The sequence below is a fragment of the Metopolophium dirhodum genome, chromosome 1 (genome assembly GCF_019925205.1).
Source record: "Metopolophium dirhodum isolate CAU chromosome 1, ASM1992520v1, whole genome shotgun sequence".
Lineage (NCBI taxonomy): Eukaryota > Metazoa > Arthropoda > Insecta > Hemiptera > Aphididae > Metopolophium > Metopolophium dirhodum.
In genome coordinates this window covers 108,768,799-108,796,086 of record NC_083560.1, presented here as the reverse complement: position 1 = coordinate 108,796,086, position 27,288 = coordinate 108,768,799, and the positions used below count along the sequence as shown (strand labels likewise).

Below are 27,288 nucleotides of genomic sequence, written 5' to 3'. Positions count from 1 at the left end.
TCCATTAGATCGTAGCGTGAAATGCCGCCAATGAGCAATCTCTATACTATGTATAATCAATAATATTATTCAATGTGATTGACATTCATGACTGACCATGTATGTGTATGACTGATAATGACTGACAGTCAAATTTTATGACTGATGAAATTCAAACATGTTTGAATTTTTATTATCAGTCAAGATGATTGACATTCATGATTGACCGTGTATGTCTATGAATGTACAATTTATCAGTCAACCAAGTCGAATTGTGCGAATCAGTCGTGTCTTCTTATTTGTGTTTCGTATTGTCTTTTCGTAATTTTATATATTCGTCCATAAATGGCAAATAAGGTAAATAATGAAGAATTTTGGCGCGAATTTATACATTTATACCGTAGTTTACCTGCTACGTGGAAAATAAAAAGTGATTTGTACAAAAATAGAATTTTGAAACAAGGTTATGTACAGTTAACTAATAAATTAAAAGAAATCGATCCAATGGCTGACATAAATACTACAAAAAAAAAATCACATTGAGATCAAATTATCGTCGTGAATTGAAAAAAGTTATGGCGAGTCAAATGTCCGGTGCAGGTACTGACGATATAATATACTTACCATCGGTTTGGTATTTTGACGAGTTGGAGTTTTTACGGGATCACGAAATGCAAATATCTGGAACATTGACAATGGATGAAGAAAGTAATGATCCTCAAGACGTAACATTGGAAAATTCGGTATGTGATGACATATTATTATTATATTATCATGCATAGATATTTATTGTTATAGAATATTGGTTAAATTAAGTTATTTTTAAACACGTTCGTGGCTTTTTAAAATACACATGCTGATCATTTAAATAACAATACAAAAATAAATATTACCCATTCAAGTGTTATCGTAGGCATATAAATAATTGTCACAAATGAAAATACAGTACATAATAACTAATAATATTATAAGTATTTTATTCTTTATTTATTTTAAATTTAGTTTATATTTTACTCATGTAAAAAATTATGATAATCATTCCAAACAATATAACATGATATTATAATATTATAATTACTGTTGAATTATTTTTTGAATTGGTTACATTTAGTGATTTTTATATTCAGTTTAAAATAATGATACTAATAAAAAAATAATTAAATATTAATATCTACTAAATCGTCTTGCCAATGGACTGCCCCGGCGTTGTTGAAATAATTACAAAATTTATCTCGTATTTCTTTGGCTGTTACTGATGAATTTCTACCTTGATAAGGCTGTAGCTGACCTAATTGCTCATCTTGACTTCTCCAACTTCCCGGTTCCACGTCTCCTGTTAAAATATTTTCAAAATCAACACTATCATGTAAAAATATTTCCATTTTATGTTGACGTAAAAAGTTGTGGAGATGGCAGCAGGCACGAACGATTATTGTGGTTTTTTCCGGACATAAATTTATTGTTTTTAAAAGTATTCGAAATGGTGATGCTAGAATTCCATAAGTATTTTCAATTATTCTACGAGACCTCGACAATCTATAATTGAATATACGTTTTTCTTTGCTTAAATTTCTATGTGGATAGAGTTTCATCAGATTATTTGAAAGCGGAAATGCATCATCCGCTACAAAAACATGGAAATTTGTCACTTATTCCTGGTAGGTAATCTGGTTCCGGTACCTTAAATTTGTTTTCTTTAAAATTCTTATAAAACAAAGTATTTGAAAATACACCTGCGTCTGAAACTCGTCCATTGGAACCAATATCCACCATAATGAATTCATAGTTGGCATTTGCAATTGCCATTAAAACAATACTGAACGTTTTTTTGTAATTGAAATAATACGAACCAGAATCTTGAGGTCTTGTTATCTCTATGTGTTTGCCATCGATCGCCCCCAAACAATGATTAAAATTCCATTTTGATTCAAAGTTATTAGAAATAATTTTCCATTCTTCTTCTGATGCAGGTATCTTAAATCAACAAAATGTATCAATTAATTATTTATTTTATTTTATTTATAGAAATATATGTTTGAAACAAGCACTCTTGAAACTCTTGAAACGACTTCACACGAACCACAAAAAAAGAAGAAAAAAATGGAAAATTCTGAAGAAAAGAGGAAGAATGATTTGCTAGAATTAGCATGCAGCCGCCTACAGCAATCTACATCCGATAACGACGTTTTAGCAAAATCGTGGGCAATTGAACTAGGAAAACTTGAACCAAATCAACAACTGTTTGCTCAAAAAGCAATTAACGATATCCTGTTTGAAGCTCGCTTAAAAACTCTCCATAGAAACTCAGTAAAAATTAATCATTCTTGTATATGCTCGCGCTCTTCAACACCATCTACATTTATTCAACCTGCGCCTGTGTATATATCTTCAAATTCAAATTCATCACTGTCTGGTCATACATGGGAGACCCCACACGTTTCAAATACTGCAGCTTACAATAGTTTCAGTGAACTTTTTAACGACACTCAGTATACAAATTAAGATGTATTACTTTTATTATTTTTTAACTATTTAAACAAATTGAAAACATTTTCTTAATGAATTAAAAATAAAAAAAATTACTTACCTTTATATTATTTTTTAGTACAGTTATTATAGCTTCACATGTTTCTATGATAATTTTTCCAATTGTTTGGGGAGCGATTGCGGTAATGAACTTAAGTTCTTCAAAATTAACGCCGGTAGAGAGGTATCGTAGCGTACATGATAAACGTTGGGCCGGCGAAATTGGTTCTCTCATACAAGTATACTGTTTTTCTATCATTGGTGTAATCATATTTGATAATTTCGAAAATGTCGTGTTGTCCATGCGAAGATAATTTCTATAGTCAGATGGAGAAGATAGTTGAAGTTCGTCTAGAAGATTATGATGGGAAAATGTGTTCCTTTTTTTCAGCCATTCTTTCATCCAAAATCTTTTTTTTCTTTTCGTTTTTTTCGTTTTATCACACGCTAGGTAAATAGCAATTCCAATAATACCTTCTTCATTCATTATGCAAATTTTAATTTTCAATTTAAAATGAATATTTTTTTCAAGAAAATTTAAATAACAACTACACGATACACCACACTTTTAATAGTGACAATTGTGTTGACTTAAAATAAAATAACCGAATGACTGAAGATTGTCAGTTTTTATTGACCGTATATAGTTGTTATCAATCGTGAGTCAATGATCAGACTTGACTGTCAATCACATTGATTGTCATTCAAAACTGACCGTGTATTGGGGGCTTAACATTCAATATATTTGACAACGATGATCAATCATGATTCGTGATCAATAATCAACAACATATTATGGAAGTTATATTTAGTATTTATTAATTATTAAGTATAATACACCGGTTTTGGTGGATGGCATACTACACTTTTTTGATATCTATATGTAGCATTTTACGGTAGGTGTTAAAGGCCAAAGAGCTTATTTAGGCTAGCTTTGGTGGACGGTTTAGTGGACTGTATTATGAAATTAATTTAACGCTGATGTTGTTGGTAAATAAAGTAGATAGCGTTTAATTTTAATAATATATATAATGATTGTTTCTGGCCTGACAGCTCAGATAAATAAATTATACAAATAAAATGATGATTGGTCCTAGCTTGAGAAATAAATGGTGGTTTCTAGCCTGATGGCACGGATGATTACATAGTGTAAAAATGATAATAAAGTATATGTAATGCTCAGTGCAAGTATCAATAAATAAAGAATAATAAATGTGTGATGCTAATTTAGCATAATATATAAATGAACATAAGAAATAATAATAAACAGTTCGTTAGCCGATTTACCTGGAGAGCTGATGTCTGTTAGCGGCTTTGAACCTAACGCTACCGCCTCGGGATGCTTATATTTGCACAATAAAAGAAGAATACAATACTATAATAATTTTATATGTGGCAATTCCGAGACGTACAACTAACAGGCCACCACCTCAAACGAATAATTCAATGGACACAACATGAAATTCACGTGCTTCTGTAAGTATGTTAACCGCCCTGAAGTGGGGAAAAGTACTCTTATCTACTTCAACAATATCACTCAAACTCAACAAACTGTTTTCATTAGCACTTTCTTCAGTGTTACGGTTAATTGTGAACACCGACGTAGAGTGTTTGCCCAGTATGTACCATCTTAATCTAAGATTCAGTTTATTAATTATTAGTTATTTCTACTTAGAATAGAAGTTCAAAATCTAATATAGAACACCGGTGAATCATTATAAGCATAAGAAAAATTAATTCACTATTAATTACTTAAAATTAATGAAATTTCTTACCGATACTTAAAGTCATTAGGATTTGGATGGTCATTCGACCCACCCATTCCTCGCATAAAACTAAAAAAGTTCTCAAGTACATCTTGGTTTAAACGCCGTGTAATTATATACTGTCCTTTATTATTTTGTTGTAGGTCATTTAACAATCTTCTCAGGGACAAGTTTGTCATTAAAATACCTTTTTGAAACTGCATTAAGGATTTTTTCCGTGTACCCGCATTGACAGAATAAATGTATCCATTCTATCCAATAAATTGTTTTGATCTACAATACTCTTACCATATGCCATAGAGTTATCTCCAACCATATTTCGGCTGTTGAGTAAGTCAAACCAATCATTGACCAGAAGGATAGTTTCTGTAGCCTTTGAAAATTAAAATTGTTTTAAATTAATTTGTTTACTGTATATGTTTACTTCTTTCCAATTTGATATGTCAAATTTGTTATTGAACCCATAATATTCTATTGCTTTTGATACTTTCCTGGAGAAAAGTTGGGCTGCTGTCTTAACTTTTTGACGCTGTGTACCACTAACATTAATATGAAAATCACTGACTTTAAAGGTAAATTTTATATCATTTTCACCTTTTTCTTGGATTTTCAATAGTTCTTCTAAAAAATATATTTTTATAACAGTGAGCGTTATAAACCGGTCGTCGGTGGAATATTATGCAAGTATAATATTTTGATCGATATGAACTTATGGATGATAACGATGTATTTGCACTAATAATTATAATAATTGATTAAAATAAAACTTAATTTTTAGAGATTTTATTATTAGTTCGAAACTTAACCTCGAGCACGGAGCAATAAAATTCCGATACGAGAATTCCTACGAGAATTACAAAGTAAAAATTAACAACGTTTATTATTTATTAATATTATTAAAATGATTACCTGTATTATAGATATTTGTCTTCATTACATATGGACGTCGGACATATGATGTAGTGTCTACTATCAGCTACAAACGCTTCAGTGTTGTACGTAGTCGATCAAAATCATTTTATTTTATCGAAATAGCCACAATGAACGCCTTAACAACTATTTTTTCTTAAATAGAATTACGTGGATACCATTTCCACTTCACGCAATGCTTATGGCAAAAAATTGTTGGCTTAGCATCCGTATATAAACAAAATTAAGATATTCGAATGCATGTTAATTTAGAAATTTAAATTTAGAAGGGAATAAATGAAACATAAAAATATAAAATTGACGAGGGAATCAAACGTATTACTCAAAACTTTTTAGAAAATGAGAGTAGGTACGTAAATGTGACGTACGCATCTGCACCGGATCCGTTATTTGACCCATTAGGTTTAGTAGGTCCGGTAATATTGGTGGGAAAAATATTGTTACAAATTTTATGGCGTGAAAAAATCGGTTTGGACTAGAGCTCCCTATTTTGAAATTAAGGTTTAATTTATATAACCCGTTGCTTAAAATCGCACGTGTATTTACAATTTTATTCACGTGACTCCATGATTTGGATAATCCCGTGAATACGTGAATTTATATAATCACGTTCATCTATAAGACATGTATAGTATGAGTATTATGTGTAAATTAGGCCTAACATTTAGTATAACTGTTTGGTACGCTCAGTAAATAATATTAATAATTAATGTTAATAGTTAATGTTTATTAATATATATATATAGAGAACTACATGAAATAAACTTAAGCAAATATATTGTAATAATAAATAATGTATAAATAAATAGTAATCTAAGAAATCATAATGAATAGATAAAAAAAAAATAATAAACTAAAAACACATCTTATTGATAAATTTTAATTATTTTTTATAATTTAATAATGGGCTTGCGTCCATGTGATGCCCATCTTAACTCAAAAATACATTTTTTTTTTTTTTTTAATATTAATATCACTAATTGATAAGATTACTTTATCGTCAGAATAATCAGGCACCATGGTTTGTGGCGTGGTGGGTTGATCGGCAACATATATGTTGAATAGAGTTGGAGATAGGATGCCCCCTTGTGGGACTCCAGCATTGATTTTGGTTATTTCTGAGTATGCAGAGCGATAATGTACTTGAAAGTGACGATCGGTTAAGTAAGATTTGATTGGAAGAAAGAGCGGGTGGGGAAGAAAACTTTTGAGTTTGTACAGTAATCCGTCATGCCAGACCCTGTCAAACGCTTGAGATACATCAAGAAAGACAGAGATACAGTAAAGTTTTTTTTCCAGCGAGAAAGATATTGCATCGACAATCCTATGCGCTTGATGAATGGTACTATGTGAGGGTCTGAATCCAAACTGAGTGTTTGGAAGAATATTGTTTCTGACAATATATGGAGTCATTCGTTTGAGGATAAGTCTTTCAAAAATGTTCGATAAGGAGGGCAAGAGACTTATCGGCCTGTATGAGGATGGGTCGTCCAAGGGTTTATCAGGTTTAGGAAATAATATAATTTTTGAGAATTTCCAAAGGATCGGAAAGTAGGAGAGTCTTAGGCATGCATTAAATATATATGTTACCAGTACTATTGCTTTTTTGGGGAGGCATCTAGATACTTCTGCCGTTAATAGGTCAAAACCCGGCGATTTTTAAAGAAAAATTAAGGAAACACGGAATTATTTTGTAGTTAAAAATTTATAAAATGTTCAAATTTTATAGCTAAGAATTTAAAATTTAAAACAATGTTCCACATAAATAGGTTATAATATATAAATTACTTTATACACAATAATATCATCAAATATACTTTGTAATATCATAGGTAGACTGACTGACCGTCTTCGCTCAGAATCGTTTTTCTTATACAATACAATTATCATTGAATTCAAATTTAACAATATCTATTACAGTAACCCACTTGTAACCTACTGTACAGCAGAGCGACAACCATTTGCCCATCTTTTTTTTTATTAGAGTTACACCAAAAACTAAAATCGACTAAAATTAATCTTCTATAGAAGTACTTAATTTGATTACCATAATCATGAGAATGTCAATAATTTGACATCTGTTGCCTATGTAATATTTACCTAATAGTAATCAACAGTCGTTCTTCAACAGAGATTGGATCTTGAAAATTTGTGTACTCTCTTTGACAAAGTGGTGTTATATGTTGAGCAATGTAGTCAAATGTGTCTGTAGTCATTCTAGTGTATGCACGAAACATTATTTTATCTCTTCGTAATTGTGGATACAGTTGATGGAATTCTCCAAATATAAATCGATCTTTATAAATCACATTTGGAGAAGATCTCTTGGACTTTTTCCTCATTTTAAGTAATTTATACTTCAGATAAATTTTTGTTCGGTACTGAAATAGTTGAAGTTTTTTTGTGTGTTTTTATCTTTTTAGTAGAAAAAAATCGACGCTGATGTATAATTTTTTTCTTTTTTGGTGAAATGTTTAATGACATTTTTTTAAAAGGCTTTTTATTCATATTATTTCTTAATGCTAGTAATGTAGGTTGTGCAGACGACAAACATTTCTTCAATACATCAAGTTCTTCTAAACTTGAAACAGTATGTAACATTGTATTGAATATGTTTTTAAATTTTTGTTTTTCATATTCTAAATTGTCTACTTCATGTATTACTTCTGTATTATTCAGTTGAGATACAATACTAACAGTCTCATTTTTTTTATTATTGTCTTCCAAACTTAGGTTTTTTGTATAACTATTAGTGATCTTACTTACTTGTGATCTTTCAGATAGGCAAACCAAATGAATATGTTTACAAAAATTCCATTTAATTGCACTATCTATACATGTACATGAAAAACAATGAATACAAGTTTTGCATTCATCACAAACAATTTGGCAATCACAGGAGTTTTTCAATTTATTTACAGTGTACATATCATCGTGACCACTTGCCATCACATTCCAACAATCTTCTCCATTTTTAAGCACATTATTAGTTGACATTTCTAGACTATTCTTGAGCCTTTTTCTTAATTCTTTAATTTTAAAAGTAAGTTTTCCTTTATGGAGTACAATAAGTCTGTCTATAGATTTGTCTCTAAGAAATTTCAATAATGCATGTATAGACTTATCAAGTCGCTTAACTTTTTTACCTTCTAAATATATATGTTTCAGAGTCCGGTGCATTCTTTCGATATGCATATTTGTATTAATTCCTGCATGAAGACGATGACAGTAAGCCCAAGATTCAACACATGTACCATAATTATTAACAAAATAATTAGCAAAATCAACAGTGTCATCATTAGCCGACAATTGGTTTATAGCTTCTTCAAAAATTATTTCAAAGGCTTTTGGATCTTGTTCATGAAGTAAAGTCCTCAAAAGTTTGTATGTTTCACATTGCTTATCTTTAGATTTGATTTTAACCAAATTTTTTCTCCAGGCACGATCAACATGCCAAGTGCAGTATAATCTATGTTTTGGACGTTTCATTTCAACAATCCATGCATTGAAAAAACTTTCAGCCATATCGGACATGAATACATTGGGCTGCAATTGTCCTGTTAATGATTTTATTTTAGAATAAAATATTGTCAGTACTGCCTCATCGATACGATTACTGATCATAAAGGCACATGGAAAACCTTCTCTCATATCGTCAAGTACTAAGAGTGTTGTTAAATTGAAGTGATAGGAATTCATACCATGAGTTTCATCTATACAAATCACATCATGTCCATATTTTTCCAACATAGACAGTTGATAATTATTCATTATAATTAACAAGAAATCATCTTTTTTTAAGTTTGAAATTTGTAGATCTAACTCATCTTGTTGCTTATAGTATATAAGGCTAAATTTGTCATCTTTTTTAAATTTTGAACCCAACTTTCAACACTTATTGCATCATTTGCATGTAATATAGCTTTATTATTTAGATTATATGATGTTTGAATATTATGTAAATCTTTCTTTGTTAAGAGATGTATTCTTTCTAAAGAATTATTTGAAATATTATCACGTATTTCATCTAAAATATGTTCAAACGGTATATTCTGAGACATCTTACTCGCTATTGTCGTATATTGCAGACAGTCGTCAAAATAATATTATTTTATATATATGTAATATAGGTGGGAATATTTCAAATTGTAAATTATTGACATAGGTCAGGCCAGTGAAGCAATAATGTGCTGAGGCGACAATAATATTTTCTATATAACACCGCCGTACGCCCAGGCACGGCCCCCGTTGTCGCTGAGTGATTCGGCGAGGACGTAGCTACGACGTGCGTGTGAAACGCCGATCGTAGTACGGGCTAGGCGATCTGAATTTGCTAAGTGTTTTATTTATGTTTGTTTTAAATACAATAAAAGTGTTTCCGACCTGAAAACCCGAGTTAAACATTATTTTAGTCATTCTTACGTTCTTACCTTTTATAGGAACAGCGCCGGGATATACGTACTATGTGTCAATGAAGTTTTATTAAACTGAATAGTGCCAAGGTATATGTAATCTTTGAGTCATTTCAACTAGATAGGAACGAACTAAAAATTGACAAGCGCCTACCATCGTACCTCAACGAGTTAACAGTGCCATTCTAATTAACTTTAGAGAGTGTCATTAACTAGAGAATACGAGGGTAAGGCGATAGTTGGTTTACCGCGTATTGGCTAATACGGGTGATACCACAGAGTGGCACCCAACGGGGTTCTTATTCACGGGCGGAAACATTTTTTTTTTGTGCGTGTGCCCTGGTACCTCAACCTTGGCACGTTTAATTTTTCGAAGTGTTTATGTACGAGAAGTACAACAGTTTTTACGTGTGGTCTGGGAAAAATTCCCTTGGCACACCAATTTTTTTTTTGTACAAGTGAAGTACGACAATTGTGTACGTTTCGGGTAGTAAAACCCGGAGCAAGTTTAGTGTTTTTACCTGTTAAAGTAAAATATACTTTTTGTGTGTGTTTTGGGGTGCAGTAGTAACCCAGAACGCAATTTTGTGCGTGTGTATACCGAGTGAGGAACACATACGCGTTCGATAAATTTTTCTTACGGAAAAAGCAACGCTTGTACCTCGTGAGTACACCAATATATAATTTTTTGTTTTTTTTTTTTGTACAAGTGAAGTGCGACGAATTGTACATTTCTGGTAGTGTAACCGGGAGCAAATTTTTAGTGCTTTACAAGTTAAAATAACAGTTATAAGAGTTTTGGGTACAGTAGAAACCCAGAACGCAATTGTGTGCGTGTATACCGATTAACTAACAAACAAATACGCGTTCGATTTTTGTCTTACCGACAAGACAACGTTTGTGCCGCGTGAGTACAATTTTGCTAACCGTGCGTCTACACATATACGCCAAGGTGAGCAATGTTTTGTAATATACTTAAATATTAATATTAGGATTGTAGATTAGTTTTTTTAATAATTTAAATAATTTTTATTTTAATTTTCGTTCGCCCTTTAAAATTGTATTTAGTTTATTTCAAAAAAAAATATATTTTAATTTTAATTCTTAAATTATTCAAAAATTAAGTAGTTATTGTTAAGTATAAATATATTAATAAAAATCAACTTCTTTCATTACAAAATTTTTCTTTAATTCAATTAAATCTTAATATGATATGAATGACGAAGAGCTTATAGCCTTAGGTTCGAAAATTACTAAATTAACAGATATTTATTCACATAAAAAATCAGAACTTATTGAACTATGCAAATCTAAACAATTAAAAAGCGTAGGAACCGTAGATAATCTAAGAGCTAGATTATCAAAATATTATAAAGGGATCACAGAATTAGACGACATTGAAGAAACCTTAAGCGAATTACAAAAACACGAAGTTCAAGAAAATTCAATAAAAGATAAAATCGACATTAAAGATTTACTCATACAAAGTAACTTAAGTGATTCAAGTCCGGAAACAAGTAATAGTACAAAAAATAAATCAATTACTAACGACATTAAAAATATAACTAACGATTTAGAAATTAACGCAAATAAATTAATAATTCAGGCAGACAAAATTTTAGACACTAGTAATACTTTATATCAAAATAATTTAGAGCAAACCTCTGACAATAATTATAATAATTTAATAAACTTAAATCCTAACGAACCAACAAAAAAAGAACACATATACGAAGATATCGAAAGTCCAATTAAAACTGAATCGAACTTAAATACCACCTTCTTTAGCAACTCACAATTTGTAATAGAAAACACACCTGAAAAACTAAATAATTTAAAAAATAAAAATCCAAGACACAAAATGGAAAAAATGATAATTAAACCAGATAGTTTTTCCGGACAAGGAGACATCAAAACATTTCTTAGACAGTACGAAAAAGCAGCACAAATAAACAATTGGGACGACAGTGAAAAAATGAAATTCTTATCAATATTTCTGAAAGATACTGCCAACAAATTTTTACAAAACTTGGAAAACAAAGGAAGAAACTGGTCATGGGAAAATCTAAAAAGTGAGTTCATAAACGAATTTCAACCAATAGGATACTCTATAATACTGAAAGACAAATTAGAAAATAGGAAACAAAACGACTTAGAGTCAATTTCTAGTTTTGTTACGGAAATAGAATATTTATGTAATCAAGTAGACAAGGATATGAAAGAGGAAGATATTTGTGTTTACATTCTAAAAGGTATAAGAGAACCTATATTACACGCAATTTCACTTCACGACAACAGTAACTTAAAAAAGTTAAAAGAAAATTTAAAAAAATATGAACTTATGCAATTTAGAATTAATTCAAGAAGCTCAGGATTTAGCGAATACACAGACATTTTGAACAAACAAGTAATGCAATTAAATACCGAAACAAAAGACAGCAACCAAGAAATTAAACGTTTAAATACAAAATTAGAAGGAATAGACAGTTATTACAAAAACAAAATTGATCAACTATGTACCGAAATGAACAATTTAAAAAAATACGACAAGACAGTAAATTTTGAAGATAGATCACGCAACAGAGACAAAAGTCCACATCCACACAAATCAGATTACAAAGGCAGGAACAATTATAGGGAAAAAAGTCCTTATCCCGATAGGTACAACGACTATAAGTTCAGAGAAAGTAGTAAAGATAGATATAATAACCATAAATACAGAGATAACAGCAGAGATATTAGCAAAAATAGAGATAGGTCTTATTCAAGGGGTAGGAAAAACTCCTACGACAGGTCCAGAGATACAAGCAGAAATAGATATAACAACAGAAATCGTGGAGATGACGCAAATAGAAAACAGCACAGTAGTGACAACAGCAGAGAAAGATACTCAACACCGGAAAAATGTAATGGAAGAGAAAACATAATATGCTACAAATGCAATGAAAAAGGACATTATGCAAACGATTGCAATTTTTCAAAAAACGAATAGCACCCGAGTTAAGAGAAAAATCGGAATATCTACCTCGGGGAACAAATAATATTAATTTAAAAATCTACACCTCTAAATTTAACAGAGAAAAAAAAAATGAAAAAAATAATTATATTCATTTTGTAGAAAATTGGTACAAATCAAAAAATTCAAATAAACTAATAACTAATGAAGTAAACGACGATGACGAAAAAGCTGTAGAAAACATCGTAACAATAAGTAGTTTGAACCCACTAAACGAATTTCAAAAATTCCTACTCAGCAATAACGATAGAACCGACTTCCTATGCGATTACAGTGAACAGACGGTAAATATTTTATCATTACGAAATGATATCGCAATCGGCCATTGCACAAGTCAATGCCTTACTATGTCGAAGGGGATCGCATTACAATTTAGAAATAAATTTAACAACGTTCAAAATTTAATAGACCAAAGAAAAAAAATAACCGAAATTGCTTATTTGAAAAACGGAAGACAATGGGTTCTATATCTCATAACAAAAAATGAATATTACGACAAACCAGCGTACACTAACATTTTTAGAACACTAGCTAACACTAGGAAATTTTGTATTGAGAATAATATTACTACTTTAGCATTACCCAAAATTTGCACTGGACGAGACAAAAAGAATTGGAACATTATTTCTACTATGATTAAGTTTATTTTTCAAGACACGCAAATAAAAATTTTAATATGCCTACTACCAAACAATGACGATGAAAAACAAAATAAATATTTTAAAAACAATGGTTCACAAACTAGTAATATAATCACGTTAGGGAAAAATTTCAATAACACAATTAACGATAAATTAAAAAATGAAATCAAAATCAACAATCAAAATATAAGCGTAGATTCAGATACTGAACGAAAACAAAGAGTGTTATCCATAAAAATAAAATTAGACGGCAACGAACAAAATGCAATTATAGACACAGGCTCAAATATATCATGTATAGATTATTCCCTAATAAAAAATAAACAAGTCACTAAACCCAAAGAACAAATAACTATAACAGGCGCTGGCAACAACGAACTGATACAAATAGGAACAACAGAATTAATAATTACAATCAACACACGCCAATATCAAATCAAAGTATACGTCGTTGAAGGACTAAATTGTAAATTACTATTAGGAAACGATTTTAATATTAGATACAACCTAATAGTCGATTTTAAAAATAAAAACATACAAATCGATAATAATTCTATAAAAATGGACGAAATATGGTACGAACATAATGTAAATCACAACTTAAACATTTATACAACTGAAAGCATCACAAGTGCAACCAACATTAATAAAAATAAAATTAAAATTATATCTAACGAAAATATTACCATAGCTCCAAAGACTAGGTCAAAATTAAAAGTGTCCACAAAAATGCAAGACAAGCAAATACAATATATAATAAAACCAACTGAGCGCCTACAAAATAATAAAAAAATAACTTTAGAAACTACATTATTAAATAATGATGACGAAGTCATATTATACAATTTCTCCAATACCTATAGTAATATACCAAGAAACATGGTTATAGCAATTGCCACTGAATTAAATACGATTAAACGCGATAAATACGAAATAAAAAATATTAATTCAGATAATAAAATTATTAATAAAGAAAAAATAATAGTAACAAAAATAACAGAAGTAACGGATAAACAAGGTACAATAATACAAATACCTAACGAACTTAGCTATGAACAACGTATAAAGATACAAACACTAATAAACAAATTCAAGCGTTTATTCACCTCAGACCCTTTAGACTTAGGATGCGCACAAGTAGAACCATGTGAAATTAAATTTAAAACAGACAAATCGACATTTCAACCACCGTAATTAATTAAAGAAATCCGGGAAGGTTTCGAAAATCTTATAAATTTTATCAAGTCCCTTGAATAATTTTTCTGAATATTACTTTAAACAAAAACACAAGATTTAATATAACTGTACAAATTTAACTTTCCTCAATATTTTATAACATGTAATACCTTTTACCTACCACTCAACAAGCCACCGTCGGAGACCAGCAGACCGCTCCGGCCGCCAACGTTCTTTCATTCGATTTCTACGGATTCATCATCAACCATCATTCTCCATTACGTCCCGGACATGCAAATTGCAACACTGTCCACGACGAAAAATTTTCACGCAACCACACTAACCTCGTGTTTGGTATCATCTTTTAACCGTTTTCACGACACTGGATTTTCATTTCGGTTGTTGTGTACGACTATATGATGAGGACACCGCCATGGGCCACCGATGGCCGAAAGGCCAATCCACTGTACACAGTGTACACTACCACTTTAAGTCAACTTCTCGAGCCGGCTGTCACCCACGTTAAGGTTATATAATATATATATATATGTTTGCATTATATAATGATTTTAAATCAACGAACAAATTTAATTTAACTACCTTAAAAATTTAATATTTCTACCTTTAATATTCCTCCAGAATTTTATATATAATACCCTTTTAAGAACAAATATGTAATTTAGCACCAGATTAGTAAAATCAATAGCAAGACATTAGCAGATTTTATACTAACTAAACTATTGTAATATTATAATAAAACAAATTACATTTAAGGAAAAATAATAAAATATTAAAAACATGTTACAAAAGTAAAAAAAAAACAAAAGAATAGAATGTATTTTCAGCATAATCAAAAATTCACGAGTCAACGAGTAGCAAAAATCTTCTGAGACAAAGGGCGAATATAATATTTTCAAAGTAGACAATAAGCATTAAACCAAAAATTATAGAAACAACAGCAAATAAAATTGTTCCATACGAAGACACGAAAAAGACACAGTCCAAACAGAAATTTGAAAAGCAGAAATATAGATATAAGAATAAAAATTACAAATCAAATTCGACAAAACGAAAATAAGCAAGATAATATTCAAATACTTACCTTATGAAATACAAGAAGAGAAGAAGAATTAACTACCACAGAATCAAAGAATGAAATACCATAGAAAAACAACGAAAATTTATTGCTATTTGTCGAAATAAAAATATTATACTTCAAACTGTGAACAATCTCTAAGAAAACATTTTTCCACAAAAGGACCAATCAATACATTTTTATAACCTTATATTCATATTTATTTTTTTTTTTTAGGCACGCATTATATAATTAATTATTAAATAGTAAGATTAAATTAACATTTAAGCATAATTTTATAGTCAACGACGTGAATAGGCCGAGACAGTAACCTAGTAATTATATAAGTTTAGTATTTAATTTTGTAATAAGACATTTTTATGTAGCAATAGCATTAAAAAATGAGGGCATTTTTTCCAAAAAACAACGGGGACTGTCGTATATTGCAGACAGTCGTCAAAATAATATTATTTTATATATATGTAATATAGGTGGGAATATTTCAAATTGTAAATTATTGACATAGGTCAGGCCAGTGAAGCAATAATGTGCTGAGGCGACAATAATATTTTCTATATAACACCGCCGTACGCGCAGGCACGGCCCCCGTTGTCGCTGAGTGATTCGGCGAGGACGTAGCTACGACGTGCGTGTGAAACGCCGATCGTAGTACGGGCTAGGCGATCTGAATTTGCTAAGTGTTTTATTTATGTTTGTTTTAAATACAATAAAAGTGTTTCCGACCTGAAAACCCGAGTTAAACATTATTTTAGTCATTCTTACGTTCTTACCTTTTATAGGAACAGCGCCGGGATATACGTACTATGTGTCAATGAAGTTTTATTAAACTGAATAGTGCCAAGGTATATGTAATCTTTGAGTCATTTCAACTAGATAGGAACGAACTAAGAATTGACAAGCGCCTACCATCGTACCTCAACGAGTTAACAGTGCCATTCTAATTAACTTTAGAGAGTGTCATTAACTAGAGAATACGAGGGTAAGGCGATAGTTGGTTTACCGCGTATTGGCTAATACGGGTGATACCACACTATGTTATCTCGAACATCCTTATTTAATGGTAAATGTCCTAAATCATTATCATGGCCTGTATGATTTGCTATAAACTTAATTGTACATTTTTTACTTAATTTACATATAGTAACATCAATACGAGATGGGCAGTATCCATTAATTTTATTCGAACCTTGTGTTTTTAAGTGCCTCAGACCTGTACCTTTTGAAATATAATTTCCATTCCTATGGCATTTATAGTATATAAATGTTTTATTACTATGATCATTATCAATAGATCCACAATTTTTTATGTAACATGATTTAGATTTATGTTCCATTTCATTTTTCCATAAATTAAAATTTTCAATATTTTCGAATTCAAGACATTCTATGGGATACATGAAATCAGGTTTAACTATTTCTATTGAATGGGCAATTGCTTTATGTTCATTGAGATTTTTTATATGGCAAAATGATTTGTCACATTCGTTACAGGAGAACACATATAATTCCTTGTTTTTTATTCTTTTGGTTGGTGCTATACTGTCAATATCTGTTAAGGGATGTTTTTTTTTAGTATGAGCTCTAAGATTTTTTAAGAACTTAAATTGATTTCCACACTCAGTACAAGTAACTGTATTCTCAGACATGTTTGAATGTTTGATAAAACCTAGTAAAATTTAAATTTTGTTTTACTTACTTACTAATTTTAACTGTAATATATTTTAACTTACTCTATTAAAAAATGTATGTATAACTTAAGCATATAACTGTAATAAAGTAGTATTCAAGTGTAAAATAATTATAAAAGTTACCGAACTCTCTGTGTATAATTTAGAACAAGTGTAGTGAAGATACCTTTGTACTTCTATACACCTTTGTACCGTACCTTTGATAGATCTATACTCCCAAGTCCTAGGATTTGGGAATCATAAAACTGATAAATTTTTCATGGTAGGGCTCTAATCTTGGTAATAAATTAGATAATTAAATACTATACTGTATACTTTCATACAGCTATTTATAAAACATTTATTAGGAAAATGTTATAGCTCCATAACAGGGGTATGTAACTTTCTTTGTCAATAGCCAAAGAATAGCATCACAAACTTGGCAATTAAATAGGGTTCTTAATTAGGTAGGTGTGAGATGTTTCTAAAATTCTAGAAGTTTCTAAAATCACTAAAAACTCTACATGTCTTTTAAGCTTATATCATATATTTTATTAATAAAAGAGAAATATTCTAATTAGGAATGAGGATTAACAAATAACAATATTGTATACTTATTACTTAATATTTCATAATAATATAATAATATTATAATAATATAATTTATCACATAATAAAAGTATACTGTGATAATACTGATAAATATTTGTGAAGATAAGAGGTACGATTGATAAGAGCATAAGGCCGCCATCTTGCAGCCATTCGGCGTTTTCTGTCTCTAGACGCTTGTACAACATTGCGTGTGAACGGCCGAAAATAACGTGGACGCATGTGAAGCGCACGGCGGAAAACAATACGTAATGTACGTGGGTGACCACGGCTCGGGGTCGCACTGCGATGGTCGGACGGGCGACGGACACAATAGAAAGCTGTGGTGTCGGCACAGACGGCCGGAACTCGAAATGCGTAAACGGTTGTACACGACGCGTTAGTGAGATTGACAACGACGGCGCACCGGGTCGCGTTGGTTAAACATGTGGTTTACAAACAAAAATATGCCAAGACGGCGGAAACACTACATGTTGCCTAGACGGCTCAAAAACGACGACTTTTTATGGCGGTGGGTGTGGATCGCTCGAGGCATGACTGTGTCGAGACCGTCCCCACTCTGGAGGTACAAAGTTCGCTCGCACATTTTTCGGCGGCTGGGCGGCAGGGTGACAACATTGCAACCTAGACGTATCGCATACAACCGCGCGGAAATACGAACCGCCGATTGTGTACCCAACAGTTCGTAAATACCATCACATGTGTATTTATGGAACGTGACACACTTGGGCGTTTCCACCGCGTTCTACCGCTAGCCGCCGCACAACGCCGTTGCGTGTCGTGGTTTGACGGCAGCGCCGCTAGAACTATTTTCGACCGCTCAAAATAAAAACCCATGGTTTTCAATCACATGCATCACACTACAGTGATAGCAACGCGCGTTTTCAGTGCAAAATATTAACAATTTATACAAAATGAGTTTTTTTGATCCTGAACTTTTTATTGTGGAAGTCGAAAAAGAAGAGTGCCTTTGGAAAATGAATTCCAAAGAGTATATGGTGGACCGCTATGTTAAAGCAAAAGCCTGGGCCAAAATTGCTTCAAACATGTATGACGAATGGGAAAGTTATAACAAAGAAGAAGAGTAAGTTTAAAATTTTTATTTATTAATTTTTTATTTTTTATATACATATATTAGGTATTACTTATCCATGTAATGACATTATAATTAGTAATTATAATATTATAATTTGTTAGTTATTAAACTGTATACTAATATTAATAAGCAATTTTATTTAAAAACAATTTAAATGATACGGGGTTGAAAAGTAAGTGATCCAGCGTTTAAAAAATATTCAGCAAAATAATCGCGAACATCAATTTCTTGATGGCGAGCTCCTGCATTTCCGTAGTTTTGAATACCCTCTAAAGGATTACTAAGTGTATATTCAAAAATATATCCGTCTCTTCTGCGCACATAATTATGAAGAATACAACAAGTTTTCACAATAATATCCATAAAATCAGGCTCAACTAGTATTGGAGTGTGCAATATTCTCCATTTATTAGCGAGAATACCAAACGTACATTCCACAATTCGTCTGGCTCTCGACAGTCTATAATTAAATATTCTCCGCTTATCTGTGAGTCCACGTCCACGTCAGTAAATTTTTATGGAGGCCAAACGCTTTATCAGCAACCATAACAAAGGGACGTGGGGAATCCGTCACATTGGGTAAACAAGTTGGTGCTGGCAGATTAAGTTCTTCAGAATAAAGTTTTTTTCCGAAAGGACAATCTTTAAAAACTGTAGAATCACTCTCTCTACCATAGACACCAACATCAATAGTCGTAAAACAATAATCTGCGTCGACAACGGCCATTAATACAATCGAGAAATACTTCTTGTAATTGAAAAACATAGTTCCCTCATTTTTTGGATTGATACATCTTATATGTTTCCCATCAACTGCTCCAATACAGTTGGGGAAATTAGTTTTTATGTAAAATTGGTTCGCAATTTCCAACCATTTATCGGGATTGCTTGGATCTGGCATTTCTTTTGGTTGTAAGATTGTCCATAATACACTACATGTTTCCCGAATAATTGTACCAATTGTGCTCCGACCTAATGAAAACTCGTACTGCAACAAAATTGGTTCCCGTTGATAAATATCTGAAACAAATTTATTTCAATTTTATATTCTGAGCAAAGCAAAAAAAAAAGGGGGTCAAGTGGATGTCGCTCCGCTGTACAGTAGGTTAGAAAAAAACCATAAAAAAATTGGAAACAGAAAATGTCCGTAAACAGCTCAAAATAAATCAAAAGTATTTTGACAATCATATAGTGTATAGAAAATACTAATATAAACATTCAGTCAAAATTTCATGTATCTACGGTCATTTCTTTGAGAGTTATACCAAAAACCAAAATCGGGTTTGCATAAAAATTCCCGTTTTTTCCTTAATTTTTCATTTGTTTTTCACGGCGCTTTTGAAAATTACTGGGAATTTTAAATTTTGACCTCCCCATTGCACCAACGATATTGCACCAACAAAAATTTTACTTTTAACCTCCCAAAGTACCAACTAGATTAAATTCCTATCAGAAAAGGTACTTTTGAAGAAAATCTAAGCATTTTTACTGTCCTAAAAGGTGATGAAAGACACAAAAAATAAAAAATAAAAATAAAAAAAAAGCACTCATTGTAAAATCAATACATTCATCGCTCCGCTCAGAATCTAAAATTGTTGAATGAATAATAGAAAATGTATTACTACCCACCAGTGTTGTACAAAATTGTATCTAGAAATTATAAGAATAAAAAATTATTTGACTTAATTTCAAAGATAGTTATTCGAATAATTGTCGATTAATATTTGAATTAAAATTAATTACTATTACTATATTATTAAACTTATTTATTGAAATTCAAAATTTGTAATAATTATTTATTTAAATATAATTTATAATGTAAAGACAAAATATAGGAACGAGGGCCTCAGTTTTACTGATTAAATTATATCATTAATATTTAATTGTGTTGTCAATGTTTGTATAAACTTATCTGTGGTTTGGTTATTATGGTCCACGGGTTTAAGTGGTTTAACCAGTGTTAACCATGTTAATGTTACGAAAATATTCGAAACGAGTGGATATTTTTGTACGAAAATAGAATTATCAATATGAATAATGAATATTATTATTCTTCGTGTGGAAACGTCGAATTAAGGCGAGTGGTGGGGCGCTGCTTTGTTTCGACGGTCGATCTTATTAGTTATTAGGTATTCTATAGTATTTATGTCGACTTGTTCAAAAGTTTAAATTCACAATACTGTGTTTACTGTTTTTTGTTTTGTGGTTGAATTTGAGTGTTGTACCGTTGTTCTAAACATAATATATTTATATATAAATAAATTTAAAAATGAACTGTGATTTATGTGGAAAATTAAAAGCGAAATTAAACGATACCAATTGGGCACACCACATCGAAGCTTGTAAAAAGAAAAAAAGAAAATTGCAAGACATTGCAAGTTTTTTTTCTCCAAACAGAGGTGCGTATTTATTTATTATAATATTTAAATCTTGTAAGTTTAGACAGTTTAGTATGCAATAGCTATATATCATAATATAGGTAGGTAGGTATTTATGTTGTGATTATTATTTAGATAATTAGATCAACTAAATACCTACATTTTTATTTAATATTAATAGAAAATAATCGAATTGATAAAGAAGAACCTTTACGGGTTTACAGCTGTAAAAGATAATTATAATTAGGTAGTAACAGACAACAGTCAAAATATGAAATATGATATTAATTCGTACAATAAATAAATTACAAAATAATACCTGTTAAATGTATTAATTATTTGTTATTTTATTTATTTACAATATTTTTATTAGAATAATATTCATATATTTAATTAATTTAATTAAGTAGGTATGTCTTAATTTTAATTCTTAATAAAGGTTAAGTAATTAATTCTTTTAATTTATTATTAAAGAACAAGACTTCTCTGCTTTATCAGATATAACTTGGGCACTTTATATTTAACAGATTTTTTTTATTGAATATTATGTATGAATCTTTCAAATTAAAATTACTAGGCAAATATCTACGTCCTACCTACTTTGTAAGCAGGCACAGACTCACAGTGTTAGGAATTGTATACAGGGGGTAGGGGTACAGAGTTGGACAGATACATTTGGTACATGATCTAGGAATTAAAAAAAAGTATTTTTGAGTACATATAATTTTACAGAATCTGTGATAACTTATAGCAGTAAAAAGTAAATATAATTCAATTCAAAAACCTACTTTTTTAAAACAATAATGCATACTTATATTTTTTAACAGAGACAGAAAATACTGTTGATTGTGTTAAAACTTGTAGTCTAGAACATTCTCTAGTTGTAAAAGGTAAGCACGGTTAAAGATAAAAACCTACAATTTTTAAACAATAATGCATTTTTATATTTTTTCACAGAGACAGAAAATACTGTTGATTGTGTTGAAACTAGTACTCTAGAACCTCGTCCAGTTGTTAAGGGTAAATATAATTAAAGGCTAAAACCTACTTTTTTAAAACAATAATGCATATTTATATTTTTTAACAGAGACAGAAAATACTTTTGATTGTGTTGAAACTAGTACTCTAGAACCTCGTCCAGTTGTTAAAGGTAAATATAATTATAATATATTATAATTATATAAAATATTAAATATAACAAATTTTGTTTATATAGATAACATATGTAAATGGGAAAATGATCCGTGTCTTTTCATCAACAAACATTTAAGTCCTGAAGAAAAACAATTGATTTCTGAACTTGGACCGTGTCAACCATTAGCAGATGACTTATTTGGTTATCAATTTCCAAAAAATATCAATGGGAGGCATTTTAATGAACAGTGGTATTTCAAAGTGTTACCTGACGGCAAAAAAATTGTTAGAGATTGGTTATCTTACTCGCCAAAATTAAATAAGGCCTTTTGCTTGCCTTGTATACATTTTGGTTCTGATAAAAATATTTCGTCAAGAATGTCCTGGGAAGTAAATGGTTATAATGGTTGGCAAAATGGTCCCAATAATATTAGTGCCCTTGAATTAACTACATCACACATCAATTCATCTGTCGTATTAAAAATAAAAAAACTACTTTACCAATTTTACCATCTCTAGAGTATGGCAGAAAATTGGAAATAGCAACTAACCAAAAAACTATTTCGGAACTTATTGATATTGTTATTTTTTTAGCACAACACAATATTGCATTTTGTGGAAACAAAGAAAATTGGTCATCTAACATTAAAGGAAACTTCAAAGATCTAGTTATTCTTATGGCATCTCAATCTCCTATTTTGTCATGTCATCTGTCTCTAGTCAAGTCTAAAGGTAAAAAAGCAACTTCCTTTATTACTCGGGAACGTCAAAATCAGTTGATTGACTGTGTTAGTAAATCTATTAAATGCACCATAAATAAAGATATATCTGAAGCATCATTTTTCAGTATTTCTATTGATTCGACTTTTGATGCATCTCGAACCGAAGAAATTTCTTTTATAGCAAGGTATGTAAAAAGTACTGGTGATATTTTTGAAAGACTGCTTGCCCTCAAATCATCTGCGATTACAACAGGAGAAGTTCTGTTTAATATTTTTAAGAGTGTCATGGAAGAAAATCATCTCCAATGGAAAACTGCATTAGTGGGTCAGTCATACGATGGAGCTGGAAATATGTCAGGCGAACATAAAGGTTTGCTGTCTCGAATCAAATTGGAAGATAACCACGCTTTGTTTATATGGTGCCATGCACATCGATTAAACTTAGTTGTGACATCTATAATTTCAAAAGACAAAGATGCTATAGATATGTTTGGTAACCTTGAAAGCTTATATGCTTTTTTATGGACAAGTAAAAAACGAGTTGATATTTTTCGACAAAAACCGTATAAATTATATCCAAAGAAACAGCTTCAATCTGTGAAACGTGTTGCAACAACAAGGTGGATGTCACATTCGGTTGCTTTGAAAACAATAATATCTAAGTTTGAGTCATTAATTCAAACCTTAGAAGAAATAATTGAAAAAGAAGGTCCATCAGATGTGAAGGCTGCAGCAACTGCTAATGGTTTGATTAGGTATTTTTTGTATAGGATAGAAATAATCATCATCAACAGTTTCTTCCAAACTTTCAAACTGATCTCTCTCATTCACATCATTCTTCTTATACATCACCTCAACAATCGCCTCAACTACATTCCTATCCAGGTTCTCCTAACGTTGATGTGCATCATAGTAATTTAAGTAGTCAAGATGAAAATTCTCACCACACTATATAACAGTTTTTTTTTAACATTAAATAAGTAAAATTTGAAAAGTTTTTCCTCATTTATTAATTATTTTTTTTTATTTTATTCATCTATAATTTATGTATTATTATAATATTTTATTAAATATTCTGTTTTAATATCTTTAAATTTAACTTACTATATTTTTAATGATTCGAGGAAAAAAAATTAAAAACATAGTATTTACATACATACAGTAGAAAACTAAAAAAATATATTTTATTTTATGATAAATGTATGACAAGCAACATGTATTAATTATAAATAAAGAAATCAGATTTTTTAAATGGTCTACTATAATACCTTATATATTATAAATATTTATTTTTATTTTTTATGTTACCTTATTGTGAGGGTGAGTCTTTCTTCTGCAGAAACGGGATTGCGAAATGGTGTAATTTGCTTTGTTATATGTGGACGCACATTCTCCAAAAGTTCATCAAATGATTGAATAGACATTCTGTAATATTCAAAGAACTTCTGTGGATACTGTCTTATGTCCAAATAAAATTTTTAAAAACGCTCATTCTCTTCGCGGCTTTTATTAAATAAATGTACCCAAAATTCTCTTTCTTTTCTTGGAGAATTTAAATACCCAAAAGATTCTGCGATTGATATTACTTGCAAAGAACGCATATAGTAATTGTAATCCATCCTACAAAACATTTGTATACATTTAAATAATAGTATTCAAATATATAATATTAAATAAATTAATATACTTGAAATTTATTTACTAAATGTATTAGTTAACTTATAAATGAGGTAGGTAAATATAATAAGGATTTTTTTTTTACAAATTAAGGTTAATTAGGTACTATTAAAGGACCATCCAAGGAAAAAATAGATAAAAGCTAAATCTTTAGTATTTGGTATAATTAAAAATTGGGTGCCGTTAAAAATATTATCCGTCACTCCGTTTAATCGTTATCGTCGTTTTAAAATGACGCGTGACGTCACAGGTTCTATCGGTCGGCCGCCCGTCTATTTCAATACACGCAGGGCCGTCTTAAGATTTGCAGGGGCCCATGGGCACCTGGAGCTAAAGGGGCCCTTTTAGTAGGCCTACAAAAGTTGAATAAAAATATCAAAAGTTTATTTAATATGATTTATTTAATATTAATTAAAAACTATGTACATTTCACTGAATAAAAAAAAAAACAATGAAACTTATATTTTATTTTTATGTGTTTATTATTATTATTTATGTTTATATGTTTATTGTTTATGTGTATCGTTAAGTAAGCAACGGCTTTTTTCGAGATTTCTGATGTGCAAAATCTTCAATTATATCTTCGAAGTCTAGTTTTTGAAGGAGATCACTTTCTATGCACATTATTGACAAATTGGTTAACCGTTCTTGCAACATAGTTGTTCGTAATTCGTTTTTTATTCTTTTTAGTTGTGAAAATGAGCGCTCCCCACTGCAATTGGTGATCATGAGGCAAAGGAAAATCCTTGTGGCAACTTCCACGTTTGGGAATGTTTCTGCTAATTTGTCTGCTTTTATTAAAGAATGTATGTCTAAGATACTTAAGTCCATGGATTCATTTTTGAAGGTTTTCAAGTATTCCCTTAAATGAAAACATTCTGAATTTAACTCATTAGTGTTTATGTCTTCACAATAGAAATCTGCCAATTCTTTGCATTTTTTTTCAAATGATTAGGTTCAATTGTTCGTAACTGAGTAAAAAAAACTAAAACGTTCATTAATTTCTTTGTACGATTCCGATCGTTGCATTAAATGTGTATTTAGCGTGTCGATTATGGGAAGGAACGTTTCTACATAAAATTTTTCTTTACCACTCAACTGCACAGTCTCTGATGGATTTTCCAAAAAAGTAATACGTGTGCTTCGAATTCTTATTCTTTGAAATTTATCTTTATAGTCAGAATTTGGATTAATTTCTTTGGCGGCCGATTCATACTGATCAAAATTATTGCGTGCATTACTAATATACTCGCTAAGTGATGCAAACAGTTTTGTTGCAACGTCCATTGTTATAGTATTATTCTATAAACTTAAGCTTGTTTTATTTATAGCTCCCAGAAGGTCATTCCATGTCTCAGTTAGGATAACGGTCTCCAATTTTTCCATTTTTTTGCCAAGACTTTGTGCCTCGTTTTTCGTTTCTGCTGATTGATCGGTGTTTTTAGCAATTAATAATAAAGCTTCAAAAATATGATTATAACCATTGTGCAAAGCATTAATAGCATCAGCTCGTGCCGACCATCTGGTTTCAGATAAGTTTTTCAGAACTTTTTGTCCGCCTAAACATCCTTTTAATATCTTCCATCGATTGGTTGAACTTGAAAAAAAATTGAACAATTTCTAGACTAATTGAAAGTATGATACTGCTTCTGAAACACATCCAACCGCTTGGACCCCTACCAGGTTCAATGAATGTGCTGCACACGGGACGAAAATTGCAAATTTACATTGCTCTTTAATTCTTGCCTGTAGCCCAGAATACTTTCCTGCCATATTTGCTACGTTGTCGTAACTCTGCCCACGACAATTTTTTATTGGAATTTTATGGTCTTCCAAAAAGTTTAAAACCGTATCTGCTATATATTGCGCTTTATGCTCTTCGATAGGCAAAAATTGCAAAAATCTCTCAATAGGCTTTCCGTCTTTAACAAACCGTACAATAAAAGTGACTCATTCTGCCTGTTAGTTTCCTCGAGTGTAAAAAATGAAGTAAGCTTAGGCAATTTGTTAATTTTTTCTTTTTGGATCGCAAGTCTTTTTCTTTTGTCTGAACCACTCAAATATGTCCTTTTTGACATAATTAAATGAGACTACAACTCTATTACAGACACTAATAAAATGTTATATTTTATATTTTTATTATAGTTAAATAAACTAAACGAAACGGACAAACGGCGCACTTATACTGACAGTCAGTTTTATTGTGTAATGTGTATTTACTGAAAACGTTCAAAATAAAATTCCTATTCAATTCACTGCTTTGACATAATTAAGATAAGATAAATAATCTAGTACATAAACATAATGCGGGCAGGTGGAAACTGATATAGATTATTGGCACTGCAGTAATTGATTTATATATTATATAAAACTTGTTGTAGTTTCTTGCATTTGTGTGGTTAACCCCTCCCGCTCCCGATCGAAACATACTCCGCGAGTCGTTGCCGATAACCGTCGTAATCG

General features: G+C 30.7%; 4 protein-coding genes and 1 pseudogene across 4 annotated transcripts; 2 read left to right on the top strand and 3 right to left on the bottom strand.

The window, feature by feature from the left end:
* The first annotated feature begins 595 nt into the window (after window positions 1-595).
* Window positions 596-2,481, top strand: LOC132949592 (uncharacterized). The gene is made up of 2 exons (XM_061020572.1): window positions 596-722; window positions 2,005-2,481. Exons 1-2 carry the CDS (start codon window positions 651-653, stop codon window positions 2,479-2,481), a joined length of 549 nt encoding a protein of 182 aa, XP_060876555.1. The 5' UTR covers window positions 596-650.
* A 1,992-nt stretch (window positions 2,482-4,473) lies between these two features.
* On the bottom strand, window positions 4,474-8,198 carry LOC132949585 (uncharacterized). Its single transcript, XM_061020559.1, has 5 exons — window positions 7,767-8,198; window positions 7,302-7,582; window positions 5,078-5,115; window positions 4,696-4,892; window positions 4,474-4,644 (listed from the first exon to the last, which is right to left on the bottom strand). The coding sequence occupies exons 1-5, from the start codon at window positions 8,196-8,198 to the stop codon at window positions 4,474-4,476; spliced, it is 1,119 nt and encodes a 372-aa protein (XP_060876542.1).
* A 3,939-nt stretch (window positions 8,199-12,137) lies between these two features.
* Window positions 12,138-12,605, top strand: LOC132949578 (uncharacterized protein DDB_G0283697-like). Its single transcript, XM_061020548.1, has one exon. The coding sequence runs from the start codon at window positions 12,138-12,140 to the stop codon at window positions 12,603-12,605; it is 468 nt and encodes a 155-aa protein (XP_060876531.1).
* Window positions 12,606-16,552: 3,947 nt separating this feature from the next.
* Window positions 16,553-17,188, bottom strand: LOC132949572 (RB-associated KRAB zinc finger protein-like). The gene has a single exon (XM_061020534.1). The coding sequence runs from the start codon at window positions 17,186-17,188 to the stop codon at window positions 16,553-16,555; it is 636 nt and encodes a 211-aa protein (XP_060876517.1).
* A 2,207-nt stretch (window positions 17,189-19,395) lies between these two features.
* LOC132949566 (uncharacterized) lies at window positions 19,396-24,767 on the bottom strand (annotated as a pseudogene).
* Between the last annotated feature and the right edge of the window lie 2,521 nt (window positions 24,768-27,288).